The sequence below is a fragment of the Monopterus albus genome, unplaced genomic scaffold (genome assembly GCF_001952655.1).
Source record: "Monopterus albus unplaced genomic scaffold, M_albus_1.0 scaffold5.1, whole genome shotgun sequence".
NCBI lineage: Eukaryota > Metazoa > Chordata > Actinopteri > Synbranchiformes > Synbranchidae > Monopterus > Monopterus albus.
Window position 1 is genome coordinate 3,371,334 of NW_018127885.1, and position 11,217 is coordinate 3,382,550.

The following is an 11,217-nucleotide window of genomic DNA, read 5'->3' on the forward strand; positions in this document are numbered from 1 at the left end:
GCAGCTGAAACTGATAGTTTCAGATGCACCATAATCATACTGGTCACATATGACATTTTGTTCAGAAATTATTGCTGTGTGCCGCTGTATGCCAGAGAAGTTCAAAACAATCATCAGAACTAGTGTTTTTAACATTACTTGGGTGTTAAAAAAACAAAACAGCAACCATCTTACCTGTCCCTTCAGCTGGACACCTGCTGCCCTTCTTGTAGCTTCATGAAGCACCATCTGATAGGGTAACACCACCAACTATGCAGACACATAAAACAGAGACCATACATATTTTCACTGCAACTCAAATGCCCTTGAAGAAAAAAAAAGAAAAAAAAAGGTCAAGACAAACACATATTGTATACACTACTACAAAGTATGACAAACAGCAATGAATGATTAGAGTACAAAAAACATATGGGGTTACCTGTGCAGGGGGGATAGCGAGGCGTGTGGCGTAATAAGGGCATGAATGAGTTTCCCTGCCCAGCTTCAGCAACTGCTCTACGTCGTGGACTGTTCCCAGAACTTCATCCCTCATCTGCTGCAGTGCTGAAGCTTTATTGTAGGGACACACAGTCTTTGATGGACCTCGCTTTTGTTTCACACCCTCCTCATGATGTTGCTTCTCTGCGAAATGGAAAAAACACATAAAGCTGCAGCATTATAAATCTCTTTTGATATAAAGTGGAATTTGCCCGGACATGGTCTTCTGTAAGATCATATGTTTTTTAGCTGGCAGGTTTAGGAGCTCTCACCATGTTTGTTTTTCTGCATCTCCATGCAGCGGTCATTAATGCGCTGGATGCTGCCCAGGTGACGCACTTCCTCATTGATACACAGATTCTGGAAAAGTACAGTTTGCTGAGTAAATAACATCAGTGTCATGTTTTAACTGGCTGAATACAGGTAATAGCATAATAATAATAATAATAATAGTCTTAGTAGTTATAATTTTAATTATAGTAAGTAAAATACCTGGAACAAACAATCACATTTTGGAATTTCTTTTACTGGAAACAGCCTAGTTTTTCATGGAAACACAAGAATGTTCTAGATCAGGGGTTTTCAACCAGTGGTCCGTTGCCCCCTGATGGCTCACGAAGGCATTGCAGGTAGCCCCAGATCATGCATTCAGTAATGTAGTTTCACTGTAGGGTTTTTTTTTGTTTGTTTGTTTGTTTTTTTTTTACTCATTTTTATGTATTCCTTGATTGTGAATAATCAAACTCATACAAATATATTAAACACTGGTCCTCAAGGTACTTCCTAGTCAGAATGGTGGTCCCTAGGTCCCATTTATTTGAAAACCTCTGTTCTAGATCGGTCTAGCAAATAACACACTTAAAGTCTGACAGTTAATATGTACTTAAATACAAGAACTTTTTGAGTAGAGTGATTACTCAGCAGTCCCCACTGTAATACTGTTAATATCAGTTTACAACAAAGAAAAGTCAAGTTATTAATTACTCAGAGACTGTCTTACAAGGAAATCGCCAGATAGCTCTTTAAGCATTCTAGCTTACACTACATTTAATAAGAAGCCTGAACACTGGAGTGTAAAATCCTGTGAACATTCACCATGGGTCTACTATTATTGCTTGATATTCAAGCAGGTTTTACTGGTAGTGTGTGTGTTAGTGTTTGTGTGTACACATACCTGCCGTGAGCCCAGTGTAACCAGACTAATGTCCTTGCTGAAGGGACTCTTTTGAACCTCGTGGACAAATTGGGCCAGCTGGGAGTGAGTGCGACTGCAGTAGTAAATCTGTCAACATTCAAAATTATACTGTCGTGCTTGAAGGGACTGTGTAACATTCATTCTTATTATCATCATTACATTTTATACAAGTAAAGCACTCGGTCTTACAGCTAGTGTTAAAAATCACACACACCTTAGTAACATGTTCTTCAACCAGCTCATCATCTTCATCATCATAAAATCTGAGCAGGTGAACAAATACACCCTCCTGTCATCATCTGCTCATTTCAAAATCTTACAGTGACATCTGAAGCAACTGATTGACCCAGTGATGTTTGTACTCGCCTGCTTTTGCTCTTTGACTCATCATCGCTCTCATATTCTGCGATAATGAGCTCCTCGTCCTCTTGAACTCCTGGTGCCTGTATTTGTTCCTCTATCCCAAGCTTGAGCAACTTGAATGCTTCATCATCTTCATTGCTCTACACCCATATCCACAAAAATGTATATATTTAATTACGAAGACTCATTAATTTTTGGGTAGTTTTCTGATGTCTGGGCTCTAAATGATGACCTTGTGCAAGACAGTACCTTTCTTTTCATTGCATACTTCAGCTGAACGTTGGTTCTGATCATTTCTAACCGTTCTTCCCTCTTCTTTCTTTTCAGTTCTTCCTCCTGACACACACAGTAACATGCAAAAGCTAAGCAAGGGGAAAGACCACCATTCTCTGGGAATGGTGGTCTTTCCAGGCCAAGGTTACATCTGGAATACATTGATATACTTACCTTCAACTTTGACACCAAATCACGTTCTGCCTTTTTCTGAACAAAATCAGTGACCCAGTCAGGCTCTGCTGGGGTGCTGGTAGTAAAGGACTGAGCAGTGGGAGCAGAAAGAGCTGCTTCTCCTTCCTGCAGCAGAGCAGCTGCCTCCTGTTGCCTCCTCTCCTCATAGTCCATGAGCCAGCTCAGCGCTCCACATATTAGACTCAGTGACTTTCCCTGGGTTAAAGGACATACATACATATACAGTATAAGCATTATTGAAATCTAACAACTCTATGCATGTGCGCATACACACCGTTCCAGTTGGACTTTCAAAGATTCCAACTTTGCCCTGGCCAAGTGCACTGTACAATGCTTCCATAAACTGCTCCTGGATGTTATAGGGCTGGTAGGGAAATGGAAATTGGGTCCTGCCATTCTCCATTCTTGTGAATCTTCCTGGGGGTGACATAACAGCATATGTTCAGACTGGACTGTTCTTCACAACTGATAACGATTTAACTGTTAACGTTAACCCTAATAGGCTACGTGTCTAATACTGAAGCACCCAGACGTGGCAAATTAACGTTACGCATTTGGATTGGATTTTGTTTGTTGCGCAGGTCATTGTAATTTATGATTAACGTAAGGTTAGCCACATTTTACTAAAATAACTAAATTCAACTCGACTCGAAGTCAATCTACATTTAACGGCAGGCCTTTCCGGGGTTCGTCTACGTGTTACGACAAAAAGCTAAGTAGTCTCGGAAGGAAAACTTTAACGCCATAAGCTATCGCAAATTCATAGCTAGCTAATTCACAACCAGCCCAGGTCCCTTTATTAGCTGAGGTCTTTTATTTGCTGTTATAATAACACCTCCAGAGTTTGCTGCTGTATACTTACAGCAGATGTCTTATGCAGAAGCTCTAACTTCAGTTGCCGGGTATTCGGTTTCCGCGCCGACAGACATTAGTGGGGACAGAATCGGACCAATAGGGAGCGAAATAAAACAAGAAGCGTTTGTTTTATTGTACTGCAATACATGCGTGGGTGGGAATATGTACGCATGTGTCAAATTTTTGTACTTTAACGAAGTACTATTTGGTTGGCATTTGAATAGTTTGTAGACTACATGTACGCCACTATTAATCATCTACGTGGCGGCGTTCTATGTCTCTGCAAATTGTGTGTTTGCTCTGCTTTTTTCACGTGCACCGCATCTCCGGGAGAAGCTTATATATTAAGAAACGTCACCAACGCGGGTTCATTTCCCTCGGTTCTTACTAGAATGTCTGGAAAGTTCTATGCCCTGAGCGCTTGTCAGATCAGATGCAGAGCAGCGAGGCAACGTGGACTTGAAGTGATCTAATCAGAAGCTTATTTTCTACATGGATACGCAAGTGTGATTGGTGCACAACAATAGTGGAGTCTCATAACAGCCAGCGGGATAGTCCAACGTGTATTCTATGTAAAATAACATTCACAAATAGCTAGTTAGCTAAGTAAGGCTAACGAAGAGGAGAGCGTTAGCAGTCGTTAACTAGTTAGCTAGCAAACGTTAAAGTTAGTTAGGTTGTTGCCTGCTGCACTTGATAGTTTGAGAAGTAATTAGCTTTAGCCTCCACATCTGTTAGCCAGCGTTAGTAAGTTAAGATCTGAATTGTGGTGCAGGTCAGAGTAGGTGGAGGAAATCTGTTTCATGACAATGACTGCTGAGGAACAGGCCAGTGAAGGACAAAATACCATCCGAATGGAGGGAGAGGACGTCACACCGAAGAAAGACGGGGGTGTTTTAAAGGTAAATAATAGTGTTTTGTTTTTGTATGTTAATCGTGCTGCCTGAAGGGCTAGCTGGCTGCTCGCTGTTCACTCATTCGGCCAGGCTAATGTAGCTGTTCATATCCTATTCACTGTCGATAAAAGAAGCCAGCGTTGGCTAATGCAAGGCGACTAACTACACTGTTGACAACGGCACTACAATACTTATCAAATTACCAAGCATTGGATTCATAGCTAACTTATTACAAGGGTGTCAACAACATGGAGAATAATTAATTTTATTCCACCTTTCTAGAGTTTCTGGAGCCCCAGAGAAAGGCTAAATGCAAAAGCCGCTAGTGCTGATGGAAATTTAATAACTTCACACAATCATGGGTTTGACTGAGACGTAACAGCACACGTTCATTCACAGTGATGAATTTTCAAAGTAGCAGATGCCAGGATCGGGGTGCAGGACACAACTGTATGGAACTGGCTTCACTGTCTGAAAGAAATGACTTTTGAATGTATTCCCTACATTCTTCTAATGAAATTCTTATCTTGTTTGTGTTTTTCTAGCTGGTGAAAAGGGAAGGCACAGGCACAGAGCTGCCTATGTTGGGTGACAAGGTGTTTGTACACTATGTGGGCACACTTGTGGATGGTACTCAATTTGACTCGAGCAGAGGCAAAGAAGATAAGTTTTCCTTTGAGCTGGGCAAAGGTTGGTTTCATATTTGGCAGAGACCTAACTGTACATAGTTGCACAATATGTGTTGGTAATCAACCTTTTCTGTGGTCAGGTCAAGTAATAATGGCATGGGACATTGGTGTAGCCACAATGAAAGTGGGGGAGGTGTGTCAGCTCATCTGTAAACCAGAGTACGCTTATGGATCTGCAGGCAGCCCTCCTAAAATACCCCCTAATGCCACTCTTGTTTTTGAGGTAAGTTTCAGGAGTATCAGTTGAAGGCCAACAATGTCCCTTAACGACTGAGTCGTTGTAGCCCGGTATCATCCATCTACAATCCTGTTTTGAGATCTCTGCTCAAACATGCTCACCAGGACAATAGGTGTCGGTCGACAGGGGAGGATTCAAAGACAGGTAACGACGCTCAATGATACTGGGCTATAACGACTCAGTCGTTAGGGGACATTGTTGGCCTTCAATGGACTGAAACACCACCAAGGGGGATAAATATCTCCGGCTCAACGCCAGTCAGTCAGAACTGATGAAGCCTCTTGGATGAGAGGTGAAACGTCTTCGACCTAGAAATCTAGTCCAGTTGAATTTTTCTAAGTTTTTTCTGTTTACTATGACCTGGATGACTGAGAATCTGCACAGACATTTCAGGAATATCAGGCTATTTTAATTATTTATTATGTTTGTGTTTGAAATACACTCCCCTTTGGCTGAAAAAAGATTAAGATGACAATTTGTGTTTGCACGCTTGTAGGTGGAACTGTTTGAATTTCGAGGTGACGACATAACTGAAGATGAAGATGGGGGAATCATTCGTCGTATGCTAACTAAGGGCCAGGGATATTCTAAGCCTAATGAAGGAGCTGTTGTTGAAGGTAGCCCATCCAGACAGTGCTTTTTTTTTTTGCTAACATTGAAACAAATTGACCTGCTGATCAGGCTATCAGTTTAAAAAGTAAAAAGAGCAACATTGAGAGAAATATATAATATGAAATGTAAAAGTGATTAGCATATTTCATTTAAGTTTGTTGTACCCCTGTTTCTGAAAAGCAGTACTAGTGTTAATTTTAAGGTAAGAAAAATTTGAGGCTTTTGTGCTTTCCATTCAGTGGCACAGACTCGGTTTTCAATGCTGTAACAAAGGTAATGGATGACATTGTTGGAGCAGTAGTAATAACAGTCTGCTTCATTAAAGTTACATAAACTAAGATTTTATAAATTGTCTGATAAATTGAATGAAAATAGGTCAGGATGTGAGGTTTGTCAGCTATACTTACAACACTATACTTATTATGCTTAATTATACAGTAGTTAAAGATTGTAAGGAAGCATCCAGGTGAAAATCCATTGCAAGTTTTATGAATCAAAGCAGCCTGCAACCACTGCACAAACTCTCACAGACACCTTGCAGTTCTTTTAGTGGCAAGGGGGTGTGTTTGATACTTAAATGCACATCTAGAGCTGCAACAATAATTGAATCATTTAAAATCGCTGATAAAAATAGTTGGCAGCCAATTTATCAATTAGTTGGGTCTAGTCATGTACTGTAGCTGTGTGAGATGGCCCAGAGCAAACTCGCTGGATCATCAACTGTTATTGTGTTGTATATGAAAATCTCTTTAACTTCAAAACAAATTGCGGCCTGTTTTCAATGCGGAAGCAATGCCCACTCAAGTGGTAAACAGGTTTTCTTTATAAAGCATACTTCATCTTCTTAAAGGAAAAAAAAGACACTGTTCAAGTTTTGCTTTGCTATTGATATGGACTAGCAGGACTAACTTGACTACAACTGTGTATGCATAGATTTAGGTTAGCTTTTCAGCAATTCATTTGCAGGCATCTTGAATAAAGCAAAACAACTGTGTTTTTCAATCTCTTTCAGTAACTGTGGAAGGCACCTATGAGGAACGCATGTTTGATGACAGAGAACTGAAGTTTGAGATTGGTGATGGAGGGAGTCTTGGCTTGCCAGCTGGAGTGGAGAAAGCTATCATGGCTATGGAGCATGGAGAGGAGGCACTCTTCACTATTAAGCCTAGGTATGCCGTCATGTGCCAGTGTGAACATTTACCGTTCTGTAGTAGTGATGGCAGCATTGCCAAATGTAAATAGTTACTGATATTCCTTTAAGGACTTAAGTGTGTTGAATTTACCAGGTGAACTAAAACAGGTTTTAGATTAGTGGTTAAAAAGAATTAAATCTGGCCAACAGTCGGCCACAGTTCTAAGCTGTGATGTGGCATGAATAACTTCACCTGTAGATTTATCTTTTCTATTTTAGAGTGCAGCACAATACACCATAATATTCTTAAGTTAAACTGCAACAGATAATGCAGCATTTATACATGTGGCAATGATAAGTGTCTTTGATTTTTAGATATGGCTTTGGGAATGTGGGAAATGCAAAGTATAACATTCCCGGTGGAGCAACACTGCAATACAAGATCAAGCTGAAAGCTTTTGAGAAGGTAAATAGATCACGGTGCCATGTTGTAAATAAAGCTTGGCTTTAGTTGGCTAATTACATGTCGATTGTGCAAAGCAACATTTTCCCCTCTAAGAAGTGATGAATTTGTTCTTTAGGCTAAGGAATCATGGGAGATGAACACAGCAGAGAAGCTGGAACAAAGCATCATTGTCAAAGAGAAGGGGACACAGTATTTTAAGGTATTCAGGAGGGCATTTAAGAAGCATACACAAGAGAATTTTAACAGATTAATACATTGTCATGTTTTCTAATGCAATGATTATCTGTTTCAGGAGGGAAAATACAAGCAAGCATCACTTCAGTACAAAAGGATTGTGTTGTGGCTGGAACATGAATCTGGTTTGTCAGAGGAGGATGACAAGAAAGCCAAAGCATTGCAGCTAGCTGCACATCTGAACTTGGCCATGTGCTTCCTTAAACTACAGGAGCCAAACCTAGCCCTGGAAAATTGTAACAAGGTATCTTATATCTCTTGTGTGGGAAGTGTGTTAATCCCTTGATATATTGAGGATAGTTTCTGTTATATAGGCTGAATAGTTTACTGCAAGTGTTGATTATTATTATACTTAACTGTGCTGTGTTCATGATTGTAGGCTCTGGAGTTGGATGCATCCAGTGAGAAGGCTTTGTTCCGAAGGGGAGAGGCGCTCTTTGCTATTAAGGAGTTTGACATGGCAAGAGACGACTTTCAGCGAGTTGTTCAGCTATATCCTGCCAACAAGGCTGCCAAGAGCCAGGTATAAAGCCACGTGTCTTAAAGGATAATTCTTGCAACTTTCAACCTGTATCTTACTTTGTTTTTGCCATCATGTCAAATCTACAAAAGCTTTAGACAAATAAGTGAATGTGTCCCTTTTTATATAGTCAAGACTCATCATGAGATCTGACTATTGTTCTTTAATCAAAATGATGAAATATTAGATATGTTATATCTAGCATGAGCTAATTTGTCAAATGAACTGGTGCTGCATTTATTTGCTGTTTATGGAAAATGTGAAACTATCCAATAGTGGAAAACATTTGTACACTGACAAATATTTTGTGTCTGAAAATATGGCTGTCTGACCTCCTTCACCATGTCCTTCCAGGTGGTTCTTTGTCAGAAACGTGTGAAGGAGCAACACGAGAAGGACAAACGCATCTACGCCAACATGTTCCAGAAATTTGCAGAAAGGGATTCAAAGGTAATGTATAGATTTACAACAGTCACAAGAGATTGGGATATGCATGAGACTAAGATAAGCATAAGACTGACTGAAAAAAATGTGGTTTATGCTTTTTCTCTCCTCATGAACAGAAGGAAGCAGAGAAGGGGAAGAGTGAGAGCAAGGAGGGCAGCGATGATGAGATGGAGGTTGAGAAACGAGAAAAGGAAGATGCGAGTGAAGCAAAAGCATAGATGAAGACCTGACTGCACCACGGTTCATCTGGACTTAAGACTTTTGTATCTTCAGCTATTGTGTTTAAAGTGTGAGTCTGTGTGTATCTATGAAATGTGTGTATGAGAATGAGTGTGTGAGTCAGAGCATTGACTTTGGGTGCATCTTCGCTGGCTTTCTTTGTGTCTGGGCTTTTTGCTGTGGCAGCTAGCCGAGCGGATGTGGCTTCTCCAGCGGATGGCACTGAGAGACATGGATATAATAAATGAATTGTGTGCCACCACCCCACTTCCTTGAACTCTTTCAACCCACAGCTTTGGGCTGTACATTTGTTTTTAATGTTTTGGATAGTAAAAAAAAAAAAAAGGTGCATCCCAAGTGTTATGAGCAGAATTTCAAACCCTCACCCATAAAGGGCTAGACCATTCCCGTTGCACTACCCAGTCTTCTTTACCCTTCCTCACACGTTTACAATCTATCCAACCCTCATCTCATGGACCTACTGGTCAGTTCCTGGAAGTGTGGTGGTTGTGTGCATAGATATGTTTCTGAATGTTCGGAGTGCCTGTTTCCCACAGTACGCATGTAGCAGCACTGTGGATAGCTGGGATAATGAGATGTTCGCCTTGAGTAGCTGTCAGACTTCAAGCTTCTCTCTCAGTCTAAAGCTGGATCTCCCTTATAGCCCCCAGGGTACAGGACTGTTCATCTTTGCTTTGGAATTATTGGCTTTTACTTATTTTTTTTTCCTAGTGTTGTGCTTGTGAATTCTATATGGTTCTCAAAATGACTACAACCAATTACCTAACTGGAATATGTGTATTTTAAAGCAGCTACAGTAGAAAGGATATTAATGAGCTTCTCTTGGACACACTCAAGTAATAAACATTTAAGTCTTAGTCTTCATTTGCTGTAAAATGTATATTATGAACATGCGTATGTGAGTAATCAGATTTAAGCTGTTAACCACTGTACTGGAGAGGAAGACCTGAGCCCTGTTTAAGCACCTGTAGAAGAGCGAACTAAACTAGGGAACTCGTCAAAAAAGAGCTTTGGCTTGTGTGTTGAATTTATCTTTGTTGAAAGGGTCGCTGTTTGGTCTGCCCTGACAGAAGGAAGTAATAAACAATAGCTACAACTTGATGTGTGTGTGATAGTGTTGATTGGTCTTGTCTGTTCCTCGCTGTTACCATTTGTGATGCAGCTATTATCTTTTCCGCCCTGTCTCTTGCTTACAAAGCAAATGTTGTAAGGATAAATATGAGGAGTCATGAGAACTTTTCAAATGTAGGTTGGCCTACTTGGTGCAAAGGCATCTGGGGACACTTATTTTACAAGAGTAGGCTAATTAAGATGCTGTAAATTTTACTCCATAACTTGGAACTTGTTCATACATGTTGTTTTTTTATTGATGGTTGAAATAATGACTAGATTGCACATCAGCATGTTTTTGATTTAGATATTAATTTATTGCACAATCTCCCTGAAATTTCTAAATTTCACATACTTGAGCTGATCATTAGAACCATTTTGATAACATCATTTGTTAATGAAGTGTAAATTGTAGACTACCCCCACCCCCACTGAAGTAAAATGTAAGGACCATTGATAATTTATTGAACCGAAAATAAAAGCCTGAAAGGTAAAGAAAACAGTTGTTATGGGTATTGCTGAACAGGTTTACTTTGCATTAGCTTTTAGAACAGCTGTCTGAAAAATATCATGTCAGCATTACATTTTTTGCACTTTAATATACACTAGTGTAAAACGTGTTTTTACACAGGGGTATGCGACCAAAGGTATCCAACAGCCTACTTGCAGTAATTAGGTCTGATATTGTCACCAAGACACTCTCACGGACACGGCGGTGTCCGATTACCGATGTGTTTTCCCTCCGGTGTGATTACTGGCCAGCAGCACCGGTTGTTCTCCGTGGGTGGGTGATAAAGCAAATGAAGGATCTATTAAGCATTTATTTCCAGTATTCGATTAGCTATTCTACACTAGTGGATCTTATTTTTGTTCTTCTTTGTTTTTCTTTGTGACAATGGCACCCTTTATAGGTTATAACAGGTGTTGTAACAGTACTCTCACCTGGGAAGGTGACAGCTTCTCCCCCCCAGGGCATCAGGTGCCATTGCTGTTCTTTGTTTGTCTAATGGACAAATAAACCACGAAGGAGCGTTTTAAAGAACATTCAATCCATCAACAACTATTTTTCTTTTATTACAAATTTATTTTCTTTGTGTTATGGACAACTTGCATGCTGACCTGATTAGGTCCCATACATCCCTTTATATTTGTCCAAATGTTTATATTGACTTATACAATTGTGTGTTATGTAAATAATATGTCTGTTTTTTAAGCCGAGAGCTGCCGGAAAAAATTCGTTGTGCTATGCATAATGACAAAGATTCTTGATATTTC

At 40.0% G+C, this 11,217-nt stretch overlaps 2 protein-coding genes across 5 annotated transcripts in view; one reads left to right on the forward strand and one right to left on the reverse strand.

Annotated features, from left to right (window-relative positions):
* Positions 1-3,508, reverse strand: part of ddx11 (DEAD/H (Asp-Glu-Ala-Asp/His) box helicase 11) — a 9,913-nt gene extending 6,405 nt beyond the window's left edge. Inside the window, exons 1-10 of the mRNA XM_020612342.1 lie at positions 3,366-3,508; positions 2,778-2,920; positions 2,483-2,698; positions 2,285-2,371; positions 2,039-2,175; positions 1,887-1,935; positions 1,652-1,759; positions 750-837; positions 419-621; positions 175-249 (exon numbers count right to left, since the gene is read on the reverse strand). Of these exons, the coding sequence (XP_020467998.1) occupies positions 175-249; positions 419-621; positions 750-837; positions 1,652-1,759; positions 1,887-1,935; positions 2,039-2,175; positions 2,285-2,371; positions 2,483-2,698; positions 2,778-2,906 (1,092 nt within the window). The 5' untranslated portion in view covers positions 2,907-2,920; positions 3,366-3,508. The remainder of the gene's footprint in view (positions 1-174; positions 250-418; positions 622-749; positions 838-1,651; positions 1,760-1,886; positions 1,936-2,038; positions 2,176-2,284; positions 2,372-2,482; positions 2,699-2,777; positions 2,921-3,365) is intronic.
* Positions 3,509-3,685: 177 nt separating this feature from the next.
* On the forward strand, positions 3,686-9,933 carry fkbp4 (FKBP prolyl isomerase 4). 4 transcript variants are annotated; one of them, XM_020612393.1, is made up of 12 exons: positions 3,686-3,930; positions 4,134-4,260; positions 4,800-4,944; positions 5,024-5,166; positions 5,678-5,798; positions 6,806-6,962; positions 7,301-7,391; positions 7,507-7,590; positions 7,684-7,869; positions 8,005-8,148; positions 8,500-8,595; positions 8,709-9,933. In XM_020612393.1, exons 2-12 carry the CDS (start codon positions 4,162-4,164, stop codon positions 8,808-8,810), a joined length of 1,368 nt encoding a protein of 455 aa, XP_020468049.1. In that variant the 5' UTR covers positions 3,686-3,930; positions 4,134-4,161; the 3' UTR covers positions 8,811-9,933. The 4 variants fall into 4 exon arrangements, with proteins under 4 accessions (XP_020468049.1, XP_020468058.1, XP_020468065.1 ...); XM_020612402.1 differs by having other exon boundaries at positions 3,686-3,921; XM_020612409.1 differs by having other exon boundaries at positions 3,686-3,871.
* Positions 9,934-11,217: the final 1,284 nt, after the last annotated feature.